At 48.0% G+C, this 21,719-nt stretch overlaps 1 protein-coding gene across 1 annotated transcript in view; it reads right to left on the bottom strand.

The window, feature by feature from the left end:
- Nucleotides 1-1,178: 1,178 nt before the first annotated feature.
- ADAMTS12 (ADAM metallopeptidase with thrombospondin type 1 motif 12) overlaps nt 1,179-21,719 on the bottom strand; it is a 131,171-nt gene continuing 110,630 nt past the window's right edge. The window contains exons 18-22 of the mRNA XM_015422520.1: nt 19,046-19,400; nt 18,378-18,523; nt 7,392-7,544; nt 3,593-3,766; nt 1,179-1,385 (exon numbers count right to left, since the gene is read on the bottom strand). Of these exons, the coding sequence (XP_015278006.1) occupies nt 1,179-1,385; nt 3,593-3,766; nt 7,392-7,544; nt 18,378-18,523; nt 19,046-19,400 (1,035 nt within the window). The remainder of the gene's footprint in view (nt 1,386-3,592; nt 3,767-7,391; nt 7,545-18,377; nt 18,524-19,045; nt 19,401-21,719) is intronic.

The following is a 21,719-nucleotide window of genomic DNA, read 5'->3' as shown; positions in this document are numbered from 1 at the left end:
TTCAAGAATCTTATACTAGAATGAAAACTTCCAAAGTGCTCTTTAAACATATTAGACAACTAAACAATTACAAAGCTAAATCCAAATCATAAAAGTAAGTCAGTTCAACAGGTAAGTCTTCTGAAAAAATAATGACTTTCTCAATTCAACAGGTAAATCTTCTGCAAAAATAGTGGCATCAAGGCCACCTGAAGCTTCTGTGTTTCACAAATAACGAGGGGTCATTTCGTAGAAAAAGAGGTGCAGAAGCTCATTAGCATAACTCATTAGCATAACTTATTTGCATATGCCACACCCCCTGACATCACTGGAAGTGTGTCAGAAAGCAACACCCACCACTCAGGCTCCACTGGACTGTTTTGGATTGCTAGCTATTGGGGGGGACGGACGTGCAGATCTGCCCTCACAGAGGAGGGAGAGCTTGTACCTGAAGGCAGGATGGGGGGGGGGCTCTGCAACTTACCTGGCTGGTTCTTTCTCCTTGAGGCCAGACTGAGGGCTGCTGGGAGCAGGGGGCAGGGCTTGTTGCATGTGCCTGCCTCCTGGGCTCCTTACTGCCGGAGCTCCGCTCTTGTGTGCTCCCACAGGAAATGACCCCTGCAAATAACAATTCACTAGCAAGCATATATAAATCTTCCTGTGGACTGTGTCGCTTTCCAGCAGACTAACGCGTTTCCCAGGTTAGATCACGTTTCCAATCTTCATCAGAGTCAAGAATAAGGATTTTCATATGGAACTCACAAACTCATCAGAATTCTCACCACTTCCCATAATCGAGGCGTTAACTGCTTCACACTCAGAAGGGTTGGTAGAAGCTTCAGTGGTTATGTAGCTGATGGGTTGTAACTGATGTCTTTAGTTCTCTGATATGGTGTTGTGCATGTTTAACGTGCACTTTGGAAGTTTTCATTCTAGTACAAGATTCTTGAAATTTATATAAGTCTAATGACATATGGATTTGTGATAGTCCTTTTTTGGTTCACACCTTGTTTATAAGTGAATCTTCAATCTGATTGTTGTGTGTTTTTACCAGCTTCATTCTGGAGACAAGTTTCCATGTTTTCAAGTGGACATGATGTGTATGTAGCCACTGCTAAAGTGGTGTTGACACAAGTCTTAAGATGTGTGTTGCTGTCATTTTTAAAACAATGTCAGAGCAATCCCAGAGAAACAATCTGCTATACTGGATTCTGAAAAAAAGACAGCAGGGGTGCCATGGAGTCAAACCCACTTGTCGTTTCCAAGCACTCTTGTAGGTTGCACATCCGAGAGCCTGGAGGTTTGGAGTGATGTTCACACACGCTCTTGTCCTTAGGTGCGTTGTCTTCCACACTGATGCACTGCACTGCTCTTTGCTGAACGCCTCCTCCACACGAAGCAGAGCACTGCAAAGGATGTGATTAATTTACCTAAAGACATTTTGATCAGCAAGGGGCCACCCGCATTTTAAGAGGACGTGAAATCTACAGTGCTTAGTCAGCCCAAGAGTCTACCTAGCTCAGCTTCCTGGTTTACCAGAAGCAGTCAGATTATTATTATTGTTGTTGTTGTTGTCATCATCGCCGCCGCCACCACCACCATCATCTTTATATCCCGCCCTTTCCTAATGGGATTAGGGTGGGTAACAACAAGTGCATAAACAATTAAAACCAGGTAATATAATTAATTCTTAAAACAACTAAAACAACAGACAATTAAGAGATGGCGAATTAAATATATCAGTTCATGCCAATGCTCCCTCTAAGCTGTGGAGTTTTGTGAGCAAAAAATCCTACTGTGTGAGCTACCGGCATTAAAGCTGTGAGCGAGCGACTTGGCTACGGCATCAATTAGTCTGCTCTGGAGCCCTCCTTCCTGAGCCGAGACAAAAATGTGTGAGCCGGAGGCTAAAAAACTGTGAGCTAGCTCACACTAGCTCAGCTTAGAGGGAACACAGGTTCGGACCCCCTCTAAGCCAGACTGATGGTAACTGGAGTCAACTAGTATTGCTCATATAATACCCGGCAACTTCTATGGGGAGGCTTACTAGTGAGGCATGAACGTTGGATCCATGATCTGCAGTTAATCCCCAGTTCCTTGATAGTTAGAACGACCTGGACTGGGCTGCTGCCGATAAAGACAGGTTGCTTACCTGTAACTGGTGATCTTCGAGTGGTCATCTGTGCATTCACACCCTTGGGAATATACTGCGCCTGCGCTGACCTTCTCGGTACCGGTAGCTAGCAAAAGGGATTTTCGCGCCTCTCCCAGGTCACGCGCCGGCTCCACTGCGCATGACCAAGGAGGGGCACGCAGATCCCGCCAGTTCTCTTCTGACCGCCGCGCTGGTAGGACGCCTTCTGCTTCGGTCTGTTAAGTACCTAACTTTCTGCTAAACTTGCGTTTAGTTAGTTTCCTTTTCTTTATTTTGTTTTTTGTAGTTAGCATTTTTCTTAAAAAGTTTGGTACTTAACAGACCGAGGCAGAAGGCGTCCTACCAGCGCGGCGGTCAGAAAAGAACTGGCGGGATCTGCGTGCCCCTCCTTGGTCATGCGCAGTGGAGCCGGCGCGTGACCTGGGAGAGGCGCGAAAATCCCTTTTGCTAGCTACCGGTACCGAGAAGGTCAGCGCAGGCGCAGTATATTCCCAAGGGTGTGATGCACAGAGACCACGAAGAAGATCCACCGAAACCAATGGCTAAAAGCGGAACATGAGCCAGGTGGGCTCCAGTTGGACTGAGAGAAGGCATACTCTTCTTTTTCTTGGCCCACCCTCTTCTCTGTGGCCACCCAGGAGCCCTGTCCTTCTGCTGATTTTCAGCTCTCGAGGCTGGCACAGTACAGGTGAGGAGAAGGAGATGGGAGCATGGATACGCTGGGTACCAGGACAAAAATGTGCACCCAGCCCTTGGGGGTAAAGGGAATTTATTTATGTATTTTATTGACATTAGTTCTAGTGCACCTTTCTCACAGGGATTCGAGGCGGATTACTCATAGCGAGTCCGTGCAATCAACAAAAATGGGGTGTAACAATAACCAGGGCATTAGGGTTCTTTTAAAGAAAAGCAAATCTGAACCAAAGAAGCCCCGTTATTGCGCTTAAGAGTCACTCTTCTCCTGAGTAATCCTTCATTTTGGTCTGAACGTACCAGCTCTGAAATCTTATTTTGCAAGCCGGGGCCCAGTCCAAGAACATGTGAAATAAAGAAGACTTTATCTTTACTGATATGTGTGGAAAACCTTTCCGCCTGAGCATTAATTACAGGGAACTCCAGTGCTTGTTTAAGGGCACACCTTTCAAATTAAAGGTCCTTTTGTGCCAGTAAGTCTGTTTTAACAAAGCAACGGCACCATTCAAAAGTCGCTTTGCTTTGCTTTACAAGATCGGTTTGCTTTTTAAATATGGGACCTGGAACAGCAGCCAGCGACTGGAAGACCTTGGAGCTGAGCTGAGCTTGCTGGCATCCCCAAAGAGGAAGTGTTGAGCCTGATTAATCAGCCACATCCGTCCTTTCCAGATTAAATGCCCATAAACCCTCGTGAGGCATAATGGCTTTGCCTGTAATGGATGGTTAATTGCTCTGCCTAACAAGCTTGTTTTACAGACAACATACCTCGTCCCATGCTTCTGCACGCCATTCCAAACAGGGCTCTGTATTGCAGCTAACGTTCAGTTGCGGCTTGCGTCCTTTTAACTGGCAATGGAAGGGCCTCAGCACTCTGTTGTCACGAATGTCTATGCAGTAGGCTGCACGGGTCTTGAAGCCACCGCTGCAATTAGAAGAGCACTGCGTAGGGAACAGAGAGGGAGATTTCAATGCACCGCAGCAGTGACTCTGATGGCAGATCTTGATTGCAATGAAATAATAATAATAATAATAATAATAATAATAATAATAATAATAATAATAATAATAATAATACCGTGGAGGTTCCATGCCAAGGGAGAGGTGCTGATCACAGGACAAGCCGGCGCACAATGAAGAAGCGCGTGCCGCGGCAAACTGTTTTGCTTTTGTGTGTACACGACGAATGCGCATGCTCCGTTGGGTGCGTGTGCGCATCCACAGAGACGTGGACAAAAAACCCCACCTTCTTCGCAAGGGGACATGGGCGGGCGCCGGATGCCACCGGAAACGCGATCAGACACCCGCCCTTGCCCCGCAGTTTCCGGAAACTAGTACCTCCGAGGTACTAGTTTTTTGCCACGCAGTTTCGGCTGGAAGCCTCGGTTGTGCCACGGGAGTGCTACGCTTCCCAGATGTGCTGGTGAGATCGCGCCCGGAAACTCCGCCTGTTTTCCATCTCACTTGTGTGGCTTCTGTTCCGTGTGACCGCAGCCTCCATTTATTAATCGCTTTCCCCAATGGGCTCAAAGCGATGTACAGTTACTCAATATAGACAAGGGACTAACAATGTTTGTAGGGGATAGGGAAGACAACATATATTCATTTTAATTGCACGCGCCGTCACTGCCCGGTGTAGACATCTTCTGGCTGGCTCCGTCATTTTCGCACACGGCTGCTTGCTGGCCAGGCTTCAGGACCTGTATGTCAATCGCCACACTGCCACCGCCTGGCCGGAACATCCATTGCAGGGGTTCTTTTCGTAGCCGAGAAGCTGTTTCGCCTTACAAGCCTTGACCAGGACGTCCGACCGTCAGCTAACGCCCTCCCACAAGGGAGATTGGCGTGCCCACCCTCTCTAAGGAGTGGTTCCCATTTTATCTACTCGCTGAAGCTTTTGAATCGGTGGGTGGACGATGAGCTGGGGACAACAGGCTGGCTGCTCACACCAGCGCGGGGCTCAAACTAACACAGTTCAGATGTTAAGACAGTGGGATATACCCACTGTGCCACCGCTCCCCGTCTCGTGCCATTTCCTGCATTGTGCAAGGGGTCTGACTAGATGACCCTGGGCGTCCCTTCCAACTCTGTGATTCTATGATTTCACTAAAAGGCCTTCTGCCCATTCCAGGTTTCATTTGGCTCTAGGCAAAGGCTTCTCTGGCCACCACCGTGGCTCCCATGTGTACCTCCCATGCCCACCTGCCTGCGTTCTCCTCTCCCACTGGCCACCATGCATCCTTCCCCCACCCACTTCTTCATTTGCCAGCCCTCCCAGTGGTCACACACTGTTCCCTGACTGTATTGGACACTGTGTACAACTGGGAACACTCGTATTCTGCTATTGAGAGTGTCGCTGCCATTCACTTCCTCCACACCCTTCCTCCTGGCAGTACCAGGTAGTATAATCAAACAGGAATGAGGATGGTAGGAAGTACATGAGAGCAGACATCTTGGCTTGATCTTGCTTATTCCTCAATAACACCCTCACTGCAATGTGGGCCAGGACTCCAAGTGCGGCTAGGATTGCCAGCTCTGGGTTGGGGAATCTCTAGAATCATAGAATCACAGAGCTGGAAGGGGCCATACAGGCCATCTAGTCCAGCTCCCTGCTCGATGCAGGATCAGCCTAGAACACCCTTGACAAGTGTTTGCGCAGATTCTGCTTAAAGACTGCCAGGGAGGGGGAGCTCACCACCTCCCGAGGCAGCTGATTCCACTGCTGAACAACTCTGACTGTAAGAAAGCTTCTCCTAAGAGCCAGCCGGTACCTTCCCACCCTTAATTTAAAGCCATGATTGTGACTCCTATCCTCTGCTGCAATCATGTCCCCCCTCAACCTCCTCTCCTCCAGACTGAACATTCCCAAGTCCCTCAGCCTTTCCTCATAGGGCTTGGTCTCCAGGCCCTTGATCATCCTCGTCGCCCTCCTCTGCCACCCGCTCCATTCGGTCCACATCCTTTTCCTAGAGATTTTGGGGGTGGAGCCTGAGAAGGGAGGGGAGGGACTTAAACGCCCTAGAGTCCGCCTCCCAAAGTGGCCATTTTCTGCAGGCGAACTGCTCTCCATCACCTGGAGATAAGTTGTAACAGCAGGAGATCTCCAGCTACCACCTGGAGGTTGGCAACCCTAAGTGGGCCTCTGCTGGGAAGGCCAGCAAAGGCGATGAAACTAGCAGTGGGCTCTGTGAGCCGAATCCTTGCCTCACATAGTTAAAACAAGTTGTCGTCCTGCATTATGCCTGAGCTGAGCCACAGTGAATCCAGCGATCAGGAATGTTAAGTGCAAAATCCTCCTCTCATCCTACAGCTTTGATCGTGTGCCTCTCAGAAGACTCAAAACCTCTCAGCACTTTTAAATCTGTTACGAGCTGCAAATGCAAAAGATATTGCCTTAGATGAATACATCTTCTCTTGACGAGAAAGAAAACACATCTATGGATAATTGTGAAAAGAGGCATTTTTTTCGAAGAACTTTGAAGGGTGTGAACAAAGAGCAAAACAAAACACTATAAATAACCTGGATGACAGGCAGAAAAACATCTGCATGAAAATTAGCTCCCTGCTTGGATTTAAAATCTCTCCAGCGCGTCTTGATTTAATTAGATTTCCCTTTCGGCTCTCTTCCTTAATGGCCCTGAAATGATGAAGATTGCTTGGTGGATAAGAAGACTGATCTGAAATTAGTGCTCAGAACTATTAAGGGGTGTTTGCAGGATTTCCGGAACCTGAGAGCCACTGTGGTGTAGTAGTTGAGAGCAGGGGTCGTTTCATAGAAAAAGAGCTAGGGAAACTCATTAACATAACTCATTAGCATATGCCACACCCCCTGACATCACTGGAAGTGTGTCATAAGGCCACACCCCCTGACATCACCAGAAGTGTGTCATAAGGCCACACACCCCGCCCCCAATGGTCCCGGCCGCCACCGGCGGCCTTGCAGCTCCACTGCCGAGCCCTGTGAGGGGCCCGGCGGTGGACCTGCAAGGCCGGCGGGAGTGCAAGGAAGCCCCGCAAAGGCCCTCCCTGGCCCCAGGCAGGCAGGGGTGGGGAGAGGCAGGGAGGAAGCAACTTACCCTCCCTTTTCTCCTGCCTCCTCCTGGCTGAATGAGGGCCAGAAGCGGGGCGGCCGGAAGCAGGGGGCGGGGCTTCGTCATGTGCCCCGCCCCCCGTACCTCACCCAGGGGAACTGCGAAATGACCCCCCGAAATGACCTCTGGTTGAGAGTGTTGGGCTAGGATCTGGGAGACGCAAGTCTGAATCCCCACTCGTGCCACGGAAGCTTGCTGGGTGACCTTGGGCCAGTCGCACTCTCTCAACCTAACCTACCTCACAGGGCCGTTGTGAAGATAAAATGGAGGAGAATGACGTAAGCCACCGTGGGTCCCCACTTGGGAGGAAAAGGGGGTCTAAATGAATGAAATAAACTTTTTGCCGTTCTTCAGCACCCTTCGTGAACATCCCCATCTGCAGTTCTTTGGATTAAGGACAGAGAATTGTGCATCTTGAGATCACTTTTGGCACCCCAAAAGCAAGGTAGAAATAAAACACATTTGAGGGGCATTACTTTGCTCCATTCTCCGGCTTTCCACTGGGCACAGGGAGGGAGATAGCACCTTCGGGCCGGATCGGGTTTCTTAATGTGCCGGCAGTCGGATTCGTTCTTGGTGCTGCACTCCACGGCTCTCCAAAAAGCCCCCACGCCACATGTGGTGGAACACTGCAGAAAAAAGAGGGGGGGGGGAAAGGGGGGGGAATGCCTTCAGTTGTGCAACTTTGTAAGTACATTGCCATGATGTCCTCTGGAGATGAAGTTAGGCTCCTCATTGCAGCCCACAGGGGCAGAGGACAAATGGAATCAGAAGCTAATTTGCACTGTCGTTTGTTTGAGGCAACATATTTAATGCAGGGGAGAAATTAACAGAAAACGATGGTGCCTTCGCTCGGGGCAGAGGCTGGAACATCTGGAGCGTCACGTGCACTGTGAAGGCAGTCTTTGCTGGACTCTGATGACTTTTAAAGATCTTTGTGAAGCTGGCTTCCCGCCCCCACCCCCACCACCCAATTCTGCCTCAGCTGTTCTTTCTTCTAAATCCTGACAGCTCAGAAACGAGGGTGTCAAATATGCAGGTCACTCCTCACCCGGCATTAAGCACTCTTTCAAATCTGACAGCTCTTTTATGGATTTTGTGAACATTCTAATCCACTCCCCCCCCCTTTCTGCCCTGCAGACTGAGAATGGATATGGAGATGAGATCTACTTGCCAATACAGTTTCGGGGTCACAAATGGAGAGAATTTTCCTCAGATGGACAGCGCTTCTGTAGGGGAAGCGGGAACCACTCTCTATGGATCGCAGCACACCTGTTTCTGTGCGTGTAGACGCGGGACGTAAAATTCTAACACCCACCCAGATGCCTGCAGCCAAAGGAACTGGCTGGCTGGTTCAAATCAATATGTAAAATACAAAGCCCTGTAGGTCTCATAGTTGCCACTTCTAACAGCCCGCCCCAGGTAAAACGTCTCCCAGGAAAAGCCACTCAGGTTGCTATTTTCCAACCCCTTCCTATCCTCTTCCCTCCCATACTGTGCTAAGACTGTAACCGTAGCCAAACTAATACCTCTCCAATACTTCACCCAAACTGAACTGTGTACACTGTACAGCCGAAAGCTTTAAAAGCAAGTGGCTTTATTGCCACTAGTGCAATACGATATATTTATATAGCACCTTTCTTAAATACGTTCAATATTTCACACTCTTTCTTTCATCATTCTCACAGGCCAACATAGTTGTTGCATTACTATCCCTGTTTTACTGGTGGCGGGTGGGTTTGAGGCTGTGAGACACAGTGGCTTGCTTGAAGCCACCCAGGAAGCTCATGACCGAGCTGAACTTTAAATTGGGGACTTTCCTGCCCCAACGCTTTCTGTATAGACCCACATGACATGTGGTGTTGGGTCATTTAGCTATAAAAGCAGCTGCACAGATTGGTGCCACAGCACCAGAGAAGGGGAGGGGGGCGAGCTCTTTCTTCCTTGCCATTTCCTTAATCAAGAATGTGTCTCAGATGCTGCGATCCTAGCAGGCAAAAAAAGACAGGTTTCCATTTTGTGCTTTTCTTTTTCTCCCTACCAGGGTTTCGAGTAGTCCATTTTCAACGGGGGAAATGGCACTGGGAGGAAAATTCAGCCTGCTTTCCCCAGCACTAAGGTCCATCTTGCGAAACAGCCGGACTTAGGAGGCCAAGAAGCCCCACATACTTCTATCATTTTACAAAATGTGCAAAAAAGAAATGTTCTAGAGGACACCTTTATAAAGAGATTAGAACTGTAGTATAATGGAACAGTTTAGGAGGGTGATGAAGGGAGCGCTGACCCTCCACATCTTATACCCCGGAAATCTTGTTGGTTTCTAAGGTGCTACTGGACTCAAATCTAGTTGTTCCATTGCAAACCAACATGGCTACCCTCTGAAACTGACTGCAGTTTATTGCAATGTTTATCATATGTGTCTCCTTCCTCTTTCTGCAGTGTTTTCTACTGCACTGTAGGGGATGTGCAAAAAAAACCCTGGTATTTTTCAGGCTCAGGTATATTGAACCCGAAAAATATGCTATTTCCTGATATTTCCAAATCCCAATACTGGTGTGGTGTTCAAATTTGGTAAATATTCAGGATTGCTGAATTTTTTCCCGGCTCTATTATACCTTATGGAGACCATTATAAGTCAATGGTCCCCATAGGGTATAGTGGAGAATCGAACTGGGGGTATCTGGGGCTCTGTGGGGACTGTTTTTGGAGACAGAGGCTCCAAATTTGTAGTGTAGCTTCTGGTGCCTCTCCTCAAAAAACCCCACAAGTTTCAAAAAGACCAGGGGGTCCAATTCTATGGGCCCGAGAAGAAGGTGCCCCCATCATCCATGGTTTCCACTGGAGGGAAAAAGGCATTTAAAGGGCTTGCAGTCCCTTTAAATGCCTTCTCCAAGCTGCAGCTTCACCCAGAAGGTGTTTAAAGGGACTTCAGTTCCTTTAAGCACCCTTTAAGGCCAGCTATCCGGCAGCCCTGAGGAGTCCTAAATATTTTAGGGATTTTTTATTCTGGCTCAGCTGTACCAGATAGCTGGATAAATACCCTGACTGAAATCTGGCTGAAAAAAATACCAGAAAAATACTGGTAAGGTAGTTTTCGGGAGGGGGGGTTTGGATCGGATAAACCAAATGCCCACCTCTACTGCATTGTCTCTTACTTTCTGCATTAAGGTAGAATATGCCATGCCTTAGACAGATTTTATTTGTGTGCGGTGTTCTCCAATTCCGTAATCCCAGTCCCACCAGCATTGTTTATTGGAAATCTGTTGTTGGAAATCTGTTGTTGGAAATCTGCTGTATGATCAAACTGTCTTTTGTAATCTGCCTTGAGTCCTAGTGAGAAAAGCAGGCTATACAATAAATAATTATTGCCCCCAGCTCCAGGTGGGGGCAGGGGTACCCCAATTTCACATGCTTCTCCCCCCCCCAAACCCCACCAATAGCTTATAAAGGCACTCAATAGCTTATAAAGGCACCAATAGCTTATAAAGGCACTTCAGCAGTTTCCCAATCATCCCCCTTTCTGCAGTCCTGCTGTATACCACCTAGGTCATGGGGAGTCTTTCAAAAACATCCCCATGAGCCTTTGGGAAACATGCTTTTGAAAGACTCACCATGACCTAGATAGTATACAGGAGGACTGGGCTAGCAGATAGTGGGATTGTTGGAGATGTATTCAAGGTGCTACTCTTGAGTGCCCTTCTAAGTTTGGGGTGAACTCTAGCAGCAAATTCACTGTTTGGAGTTCAGGCACATGTGGCCACCGCTTCTTGCAAATCGCATTCAAAGGGTTCCTTTAAATGCTATTTGCAATAAGTGTGTGCGTGGGGGTGAACTCCAGCAGTGAATTTGCAGTTTGGAGTTCGGGTGTGGAGGATGCTGGTTCCCAGACTGATGATGTCACTTCTGTGTGATGTCACTGTGTTTTGTGGATGTCCCCTTCTCCTCCATGGATGCCCCCCAAAGTCCCCTGCTGGCAACGAGGAAGGACTTGGCAACCCTAATCAGAAGATCCACCCATGGATCCCTCGTGTAGCCTGGCCCTGTGCTATAATGGACACACACCCCACTGGTGACAGAATCAGCATGCTGTTTATACGCCATTTCTCACACACAAATGCTATCAGCATAAGAAATTAATCATGTGTTCATTTTCAGGCCAACAGGAGGTCAGCCTGAAAACAGTCCTTGCAGCGCCTAGGCCTTCAGCCAGCTGGCAGGCATGCCGTTCAACAGATAGGGATTTGGCAGCACAAAGGGAGGTTAGGGAAGTGTTTGTGAGCCTAATGGCAGATGATGTAGGAGCCGTGGCTTTTCCTCCTCCAGTTTGAAAAAATTCATATTCACTCATACAAAACTGGAAGAAATTCAGGTCATAAGAACATAAGAGACGCCAATGTTGGATCAGGCCAAAGGCCCATCCAGTCCAACACTCTGTGTCACACAGTGGCCAGAAATACCAGGTGCCATCAGGAGGTCCAGCAGTGGGGCCAGGACATTAGAAGCCCTCCCACTGTTGACCCTCCCAAGCACCAAGAAGACAGAGCATCACTTGCCCCAGAGTCCCTATCTATAGCTTGTTGGCTAATAGCCACTGATGGACCTCTGCTCCAGATGCTTATCTAATTCCCTTTTGAAGCCGTCCATGCCTGTAGCCGCCACCACTTCCTGTGGCAGGTCATGGTAAGGCTACTCTGAGCTTCTCAGAACCCCTCAGACAGTTCACCTGAGAAGCAAACCTCAAATTCGCTTCAAATTTCACAACAGGCAAAATGCTTTGGGCAACCCAAGCATGCACCCCTGAGAAATTTCACCAGTTGTATTTAAATTCTTTTGACTTCCTCTGAAAACCCTCGCACATTTGGCCAGAGCAGAGACTTACCTCCCTAATTATTTTAATTTTATATCTGGCAAACTTTTGATGACAACTCTAACTTCAAATCAGATTAAAGTGCTTGAAAGTAAATGGGTCGAATACCACACAAGCTGCCTCAAACAGAGTTAGACCACTGGCTTATCTGGGCTCAGCAATAGCTAGCCTGCTGGCAATCTCAGGAATAGAAAAGGCTTTTCTGACACTAGCTATCATGGTCCTTTGAGTGGAGATGCTGGGGACTGAACCTGGGACCAGGGCTGGGTCCAAGTGTTTTGTTGCCACAAGCAAGATATATTCACTGCTTCCTCTTGTGCTGCCACCAGCCAGATCCAAGCAAAGTCCCTGTGTGCCAAGGCTACAGGGGCTTGGCTCGGACCCTCTGCTCGTGGTGTGGATTTAAGAGGTAATGCCCATTACTTCCTGCACTACTCATGGCTGGGTGCAAGTCCAGCCCCTCTGGTGGCACCTGAGTCCTCCTCATGGTGCCATCTAAAGTATTTGTTTTGGCCAGGGGTCCCCAACATGGTTCCTGTGGGAGCCCACTGAATCTTTTCTGGTGCCCAAGTGTTTCCAGAAAGTGTGCAGGCCAAGGTGGGTCTTTTCCCCAGCAAGGCTTCTGATTGGCCACTGGAGATTTGATTGGCAGCGCAGATTTTTAATAATGTTGCTTGAGCAGCGGCAGCCACCACAACACAAAGATCGTCTGTGTGACTGAAGGTAAGCTGGGGGGACCGTTTTGTAGCTTGGCTCTACCTCCTGCAGCAGCCATCTTATGGCAGCCATTTTGTAGCTGCGTCCACCATGTTATGTCAGAATTCCGAAGGTGCCTACAGGTTCAAAAAAGCTTGGGGACCCCTGGTTTAGGTGGCTTGGCCAGAGATCCGAATGCTGACAGTGAAATGTGTGTTCTGCCACAGCCCCTCCAGGATGCTATTTATCTTAAGGGGTTCTAAACTGGCTTAAATACTAAACACTTGGCTTAATAGGGACTGTGGAACTGGCCGCCTCTGGTACCGCTCAGAACAAGGAATTCTTGATAGGCAACAGCTGTACAGAGCTATTCCATTATATTGCAGTCTCTGCGGTAATCTTATTCATTGGCTTGACAATTTTATGATGAACTGCGAACTGGGGCGACATCAATTTCTTGCCTAACTGCGTCCACAAGCTGTTAAGGATTTCTTTATAGCACCTCAGAGTTTCCCAGAAATTTGTAACTTGCTGGGTAACAAGCAATTCTTGACAATTGTCCAGAAAGCACCAACCAATTCCTAACAGAAAGTATTTCCATTTTGAGATTGGTCTGTAAAATTAAAGAAGGATGTTTGATTTTGTGTAGTGTTTCAAAACATCTTAACATGGCCACAATGATCAGGGGTAAATTTCTCAGTTTGGGTTAGGGTTGAGGTGAAACTATGCCCTTCCTCGGTTTGTGATTTTTCTGGTAACATGGGGAGAAAAAACCCTTTTTGATTCCTTTTGACACTTCTTGCAAAAATGTTCACATTCATTTAGATTTCTTTCAGTTGATCTCAGTTCCCTTTAGCAACCCACCAATCTGCTCATCACAAGATATCTGATTATCATTTACTTCTCAGAAATGTATATCCCACTTTTCCAAATTGTACGAAGTGGCTTACAAATTTTTTTTTTAAAAACCCAGAAATCTATAAAAATGAAAGATGCTTAGTTGTTTCCTATGGATGTTCTGCTGACAGTAATGGATCCTTCCTGCCTGGATCTCACCCCCCCCCCACCCCCAGCATTTCCTGTGAACCTCCCCAAAGTTCCTGTTGGTGGCTGGGGGACCCACAGACAAAAAAAGCTATTGGGGGGGGGCGGTCAGGAGGATGCAGTGAGGAGGGGAATCTAATGAGACTGCTTCTGCTCCATCTTCTACCCGCAGAACCTGTATCAGACACACCCCATTAAAACCATTAAGCTAAAATCACATAGCCCTGACCTGGATGGTCCAGGCTAACCCGATCTTGTCAGACCTTGGAAGCTAAGCAGCGTCAGCCCTGGTCAATATTTGGATGGGAGACCTCCAAGGAATACCAGGGTGATGACACGGACACGGAGGCAGGCAATGGCAAACCAAATCGGAACATCTCTTGCCTTGAAAACCCTAGGGGCCGGCATAAGTTGGCTGTGTCTTGATGGCAAAAACCAAAAAAGCATAAGTTAAAATAGACACAAGGAAATATAAAGGATTAAATTAGAATGGGGTTTTAAAGGCAGCAAAGCGAGCAACAGCAGCAGAGGACAGCAGGCCATCGACTAATGGAATAATTTTTTAAAAATCACAGGTTAACAGAGCTGTAACAAGCTCAACCAAAGGCGGAACAATATGGGGGGGGGGAAGCCATCACCTAGTGACTACATGTGAGCAGTGAAGTTACCAGGCAAGCCTCACAGTGGAGAGTATTTCATAGTCAGTGGGGCCACCACTGAGAAGGCCTTATTCAGCACCTTGGTGATCATTGTATCTACAGAAGGGCCTCTGAAAATCTTAGCAAATGGGCAGATTTATACAGGAGGTGATAATCTTCAGATAACCTTGCCCCAGACTGCATGAAAGGTCAAAAACCAGCATTGGTCATTTATGTAGCTCAGACTTTTAATGCAGACCAGAAGACAGACACATGTTGCTTCAATCTCTGGAAATACCAGAACATACTGGAAATACCAGTAGCTTTTGTGGCTCTCAGATAATGGTGCCTGTCTTCCTTGTTCACACAGCTCTTTCTGTTGAGCAAAATCATCTCTTAAGAAACATTTAGCTGCCTCCACAATGTGACCAACCGGAGACCTTTCAACTCCCCTAATGGCTACTTTGTTGTACATAATTAAGGCCCGCATTTGTGCTTCTTGGATGCTTTAGTAACGCCAAAGCAGAGAAATGTAATTTTATGGCTGGAGGACTTAATTGCTTCAGTATAAAAACTTGGACTACTCATATTTTTAATCAATATGTACGACTGCAGTTTCAACATCTTGCAGAAAGAATATAATGGACCTGACGAGACCCACAGGAAGTGAGCACAAACAGGGATATTAAAAGCCTGGCTTTAGTGATGAGGTTTACAGATAATTGTGTTTGTTAGGAATGTTGAAGGCAATAATAATTAAGGAGGGGACAGTGTCCTTCTGTTGATATTTTGCCTGTGCAAGTCCCTTCTACCAGATCCCTAGTGCCCTCTTTGGTAAAGGTTTTCCTTGCTCGAAAGCCAGTCGAAGGGTAACCAAGGGAACCGACTACATCCACCATGCAGAATTCAGCACAATACATCTCCGTTTCCAAGCCGAAGAGCCAGCGCTGTCCAGAGACATTTCCATGGTCATGTGGCCGGCATGACTAGACGCCAAGGCGCACGGAACGCTGTTACCTTCCCACTGAAGTGGTACCTATTTAAAGGTAAAAGGTAAAGGTTCCCTTGCTCGAAAGCCAGCCGAATCCAACTCTAGGGTCGTGGTGCTCATCTCCGTTTCAAAGCCGAAGAGCCAGCGCTGTCCGAAGATGTTTCGGTGGTCATGTGGCCGGCATGACTAAACACCAAGGCGCACGGAACGCTGTTACCTTCCCACGGAAGTGGTACCTATTTATCTACTTGCAATTTCTTGCTTTCGAACTGCTAGGTTGGCAGGAGCTGTAACTAGAGACAGGAGCCCACTCCGTCTTGCAGCACTCGGGTCTCGAACTGCTGAACTACCGACCTTCCAGTCTGCAGTTCAGCGTCTTAACCACCTGAACCACCGCAGCCCATCTCATCAGTGGGGATTGCGCAGGACAATTCCTAGCTGGCTTGTGCCCCTTAAGACGCGCAGCCTGATCCTGCACACGTTTACACAGAAGTGCGAACCACTAAGGGGGCAATCCTATGCAGATCTACTCAGAAACCTACTGGGGTCTAAATAAACCTGAACAGAGAGAAATGCCTTCTTTTCAACTCTTTGCTGGGGCGGAAATCACTACCTGATGTTTGTCCAGCTTACCAAAAATATTTGATATGCATTTCCATAACAATGGGATTCGAACATACGAATTTTGAGGATTTGAATTTTCATGGGGGCAGGGGGGAGATAAAAATCAACTCTTTGCTGGGGCTGAAATCACTACCTGATGTTTGTCCAGCTTACCAAAAATATTTGATATGCATTTCCATAACAATGGGATTCGAACATACGAATTTTGAGGATTTGAATTTTCATGGGGGCAGGGGGGAGATAAAAATCAAAGGGAGCGAGACCTGGCTATACTCAGAGGTAAGCCACGTGGGACTTGCTTGCCAAACAGCGTCCTTGCTGCCAGGGCAACCAAGAGAACAAACTACATCCACCGTGCAGAATTCAATACAATTAAGGGAGCAAATATTTTCTAGAGCAGCAAAATCACTTCTATTCCGAACCGGGCCTCCAGAGAGCCAGGTTTTAGGGTCCAATCTTCTGCTTGTTCATTTCAGAAGTGAGGCTGCAATCCTAAGAACACTTTGCAAGTAAGCCCCACTGAGTAAAACAGCACTTACTTCTGAGTAGACCTGCTTAGGACTGCTCCCTAAGCCCCACTCAGTGCAGTGGGCTTACTCCTCAAATAGGCATGGGCAGGGGTCGTTTCGTAGAAAAAGAGCGAGGGGAACTCATTAGCATAGCTCTTTAGCATATGCCCCACCCCCTGACACCATAAGGCCCGGCGGTGGACCTGCAAGGCCGGCGGGAGTGCGAGGAAGCCCCGCCAAGGCCCTCCTTGGCCCCAGGCAGGCAGGGGTGGGGAGAGGCAGGAAGGAAGCAACTTACCCTCCCTCTTCTCCTGCCTCCTCCTGGCTGAATGAGGGCCGGAAGCGAGGCGGCCGGAAGCAGGGGGTGTGGCTTCGTCGTGTGCCCCGCCCCCCGCACCTCACCCGGGGGAACTGCGATTCCCCGCGATCCCCCCCGAAATGACCTCTGGGCATGGGTCCTGGAAGGCCCTTCTGGCTGGAAAGAGAAGCCCGTTCCTTCTGGTGCGTTTGGAGAACAGTGCCTGTTACTTTCAAGTTAGTGCACTGAAGGGAAAGGCTTGAGGCAATCTGCCAGGCTTCAATGGCAAGTGAATCCCAACTTAAGATGCCACCAGTTCCGAGGAACGATGGGCATAGGATCGCTAGGTCCTTAACTTGCACCAGCAGGGGGTGGGAGGGAGATTTCTGGGAGTGGGGGAGCGGGGCGACATCGCCACACGCGATGTCCCCAACATGATGACGTCACACGGAAGTGACATCATCATGCTGGGGTGGTCACATGACTGGAGACGCTCTGGTTTTGGGGCAAACTCTATGGTAAAATTGGTCTTGAACCATAGAGTTTTGCCCCAAAACCAGAGCGTTGCCATGCGACATCCCTGGTGTGATGATGTCACTTCCGTGTGATGTCATCATGTCGGGGACTTTGCGCAGGTCATAGATGTTGGTGGCAGGGCTTCCAGCCCTGCCAGCCACCTGGCCAGCGGCGGGCAGGAACCCATGAAATTGGGGGATCCCCCTCTCCCACCTGGGGACTGGCAACCCTAGATGGGCAGCGGTGGGCCTCTAGCCCCAGCAGCAGTTGGGCCTACGTGGTGCTCAGAATTACCCCACTGGCCATATCCAGCTGGATCTAAGGCTGGCTCTGCACACACACCCCACGACCCATATGGTGTGCCTTAAACCTGCACAGCAACATGCTGAGCTGGGGCCAGAGCAGCATTGGTGCAGTCCGGCCTCCCTGCAGGGAGTGGATCAGCAGCAGCCCCAGCTCCCAGCCTCCCACCAGTAATCAGCAGCTTTGTGCTCCTCCTCATGGGTAGCCATGTGTGAAAACCACCCAGGAACTGATGGAGGGGGGTGGGGCTTGGCTCAGCATTGGACAGGTCAAGCATTTTGAGCTGAGAAATGAGAGTTTCTGGGGAGGTTTTTGGGTTCATTTAAATTGATACGGAGATGGGGGTTCTGGGCACCCCCTTCAGGCCTGCATCTGGGGCAGAACGCACCAACCGCCCCACCCTTGGTATGCCACTGTATGATGGACCCCGAGTTTTGTGTGTGTGTGTGTGTGTGTGTGTGCGCGTGGATAGTTTTGCTTCATTATTAAAAGTATTTGGGTTCTGATAAACTAAGTAATTTTGGGGTTTTGTGCCTTCAAGTTACAGCCAACTTATGGTGACCCCATAGGGTTTTCAAAGCAAGAGGCATTCAGAGGTGGTTTTCCATTGCCTGGCTCTGTGTAGCAACCCTGGTATTCCTTGGTGGTCTCCCATCCAAGTACTAACCAGGGCTGACCCTACTTAGCTTCCAAGATCTGATGAGATCGGCCTAGTTTGGGTTATCCAGGTCAGGATAAAACTAAATAATACACTTTCTCTAATTCGGGTATTTTATCAGCTGCCAAATTTGAACCATTTAAATGCTGATTGCTGATGCATTGTTCTTAAAGTTCATTACTGCTTGTTTTGATTGACCATGATTATCTTTATGGATCCTTTTTATTTTTGTACACAGGCCTAAAAGGCTTATGGCTACAAGGCAGTGTATATATACATACACATATCTCTCTCTTAACTGAAAAATCCAACACTTACGTCACTCCAGTTCCCCACCATCCAATACGCATCAGTATGCAAATCCCTGGACTCTTCCAGATAGTTGGAGGCATTCGGCAACATTCCCATAGAGGTTTCGTCATTGGCAGATGGTTTCTGTTCTATTCTGTTTGAAGACCTGCCTCCTGATGTTTCATTTGACTGTGGTGGGTGTACCAGAACAGGACCTGCTGTTGCAGGTGTACTTATTTGTCCATGGAACTCCTGGAGGCCTACTGTTGTCAAAGAGATACCTGTTCCTGCTATGGGGTCAACAGAAACCTGGATAGCTGTATCACGATGGTACACCGTTGGTGACGTTTCTGAAGTCTTGCCAGCCATAGTAGGGGGATATCTTGTCAGCAGCCCACTCTGGGCACTGTCTGTTGTTCCTTCACCAGTCTTGTTAGACACGGTATGAGATACATCTTTTGAATAGTTATAGCTTGGAGTTATGGTCAAAGGCATAGGGCTAATTGTAAAAGAAGTCCAATGTACGAGCCCACCTTTTGAGGAGTTGTACAGTTCTTTGGATGCATTTTCTACATTTTTAAAATTTGGAACACTTGAATGATTTGTAATAGGCCAAGGAGTGCTATTTTGCTGGTGACCAATACCACTAAATAAAAGAGAATAATTGCTGGGGACACTCAAGCCGCTGGAATTACTCTGCAAAATTTTTGCTTCCGAGTCTTCTTCTTGAGAAAAGTTCATTAGGTTAAAGGACGTGGGCATCAAAGTAACATATTTGGGATTGGGAACTGTTGGTGTCATGATTCTTGGGCTGGGTTTTGGGTTGGGGGGCTTGTCCATGGGGCCACTTCTGGGGTTAGCTCCTGTCCTGATTATCTTTCCACCATGCACTCTGAAATGGGGGAACTGCAGTCTTCTGATGGATGGACATTGCTGGAGCCCACACAGAGCTTTAGAATGTGGTTTCTTTGAAATGTTACATGGCTCCCCATTGTTTTTGGTACATGTCACGTTACGGGTACGTATCCCTCCACCACAGGTAACTGTACACTGCAAAACAAGCAAACCATCTTAAAAGAGCACCTCTGATTCCTTTTTCTGGAAAACTTTCTGCAAGAAATACAAGCATTAATTAACAATTAATTAATTAACAGCAATTGCACTTTGAGTGATACAAATGGATAGACCTCTTGGATGTACAATGGAAAAAGAAACAACTGAATTTCTCAGTCGCCCTAGGGTAAACAACTAGTCATTTCACTGTCACGGAAATCAGTTCCAAGATAAGTTTTGAAAGGTTGTGAACTTTTAGTGACTTTTAAGCTCATAGTTCTAATTGCACCAATGTTTTGAGCAGGAGCACTCTAAACCAGAAAAGAAATCTCGTTGACTCCCGATGTCTAGTGCTATAGGTCTAAGTCTCTCCTCCTCTACTGGCAGTACTAAAGAGCTGTCTTTTGCCCTGTGCTTTGCAGCCCATCAGAAGCTCCAACAATATCACTGCGCCTAGCATGCTGCCCTCGCTAAGCCTCTGGCCTTTTCCTCTCACATCTTGAAAATGTGCTTAGTATTTCCATCCCCGAAAAGGAAAAAACCCACACAATGTAACATTATTTTAATCTGTCAATACATTTGACTGCCTTTGATCCGCATTTTGCATTCATGCTGAGGCCGGGTGCCATTGGTCCTCCACTGTAGCCACACGACTTTTTAGCAGACACAAGCTGTCACTCCAAACCCAGAACTGCTTCACAGGAAGTTGACATGTGGCTCCGTTGGGAACAGAGTCATTAGTATAGATGTTACAGTACGTCAAAAACATTACCCAAAATTAAACCACCGTTTAATCCAATCACTACTAACCATCACATTTTCGTTCAAATATAAATTAGAACGGAACAGTGAGTAAACAGAGCAGTTTTGGGGAAACTGTGTACACTGGCTGATGCCAAAGGAGACCAAGGCTTGCGCTGCTCCCTCATCAGTTTTAGAATTGGTTGGGAAATTATTGAAATGTTTTCCATGAGCTGGGAAGCAGATGGCAGGATTAAAAACCACACAGCATGCATACCTCCTCCTCAGCCAAATCATAATACTAAGTAGCATGGGCACAAGCCCACAGCAGAAACTGGCGTTTTCATAAGTAAAAGGTAAAGGTTCCCTTGCTCGAAAGCCAGTCGACTCCGACTCTAGGGTTGCGGTGCTCATCTCCATTTCAAAGCCGAAGAGCCAGAGCTGTCCGAAGACATTTCCGTGGTCATGTGGCCGGCATGACTAAACACCAAGGCGCACGGAGCGCTGTTACCTTCCCACCGAAGTGGTCCCTATTTATCTACTTGCAATTTCTTGCTTTCCAACTGCTAGGTTGGCAGGAGCTGGAACTGGAGATGGGAACTCACTCCGTCATGCGGCACCCGGGTCTCGAACTGCTGAACTACTGACCTTCCACAGCCTGCAGTTCAGCGTCTTAACCACTTGAGCCACTGCAGCTCATAGGTTACTGTTAGAGAATGTTCTGAAAGCAAAGAAACTGAGGAAGCTAAACCTAATGAATTGCTGGTATGAAGACTGTTTCAGAGGTTAGCTGTGTTGGTCTGCAGAAGAAGGACAGATTCGAGTCCAGTAGCACCTTAAGAGACCAAGGATGTTTTCGGAATGGGAGCTGTTGAGAGTCAAAGTTCCCCTCATCAGATCTGATTCATTCGAAATGTGGCCTTGGAGGAGAGCTTTGCAGATACCATGGAGTGCCCGGAGGACAAATCAGTGGGCTCTAGACCAAATCAAGCCCGAACTCTCCCTAGAAGCTAAAATGCCTATTGTACTTTGGTCATGTTACAAGAAGAAATGAGTCACTATCAGAGGTCATTTCGTAGAAAAAGAGGTGCAGGAGCATATTAGCATAGCTCATTAGCATAACTTATTTGCATATGCCACACCCACCTGACATCACCGGAAGTGTGTCAGAAGGCAACACCCACCGCTCAGGCTCCACTGGGCTGTTTTGGATTACTAGCTATTGGGGGGGGGGGGCGTGCAGATCTGTCCTCACAGAGGAGGGAGAGCTTGTGCCTGAATAAAACTCGGCCTTAAAGGTGCCACTGGACTGTTTGGGACCAGTGGGGCCGGGGGGGGGGGCTCTGCAGTTTACCTGGCTGCTTCTTGCTCTGACTGAGGGCTGCTGGGAGCAGGGAGTGGGGCTTGTTGCATGTGCCCGCCCCCTGGGCTCTTTACTGCCAGAGCTCCGCTCCTGTGCGCTCCTGCAGGAAATGACCCCTGGTCACAATAAAAAAACAATAATGCTAGGAAAAGTTGGAAGGAAGCAGGAAAAGAGGAAGACCCAACACGAGACGGATTGACTCACTCAAGGCA

Source organism: Gekko japonicus, unplaced genomic scaffold (genome assembly GCF_001447785.1).
Source record: "Gekko japonicus isolate JY-2015 unplaced genomic scaffold, Gekko_japonicus_V1.1 scaffold1302, whole genome shotgun sequence".
NCBI classification, from domain to species: domain Eukaryota; kingdom Metazoa; phylum Chordata; class Lepidosauria; order Squamata; family Gekkonidae; genus Gekko; species Gekko japonicus.
The sequence above is the reverse complement of the archived record's forward strand: the minus strand, read 5'-3'. Positions and strand labels throughout refer to the sequence as shown.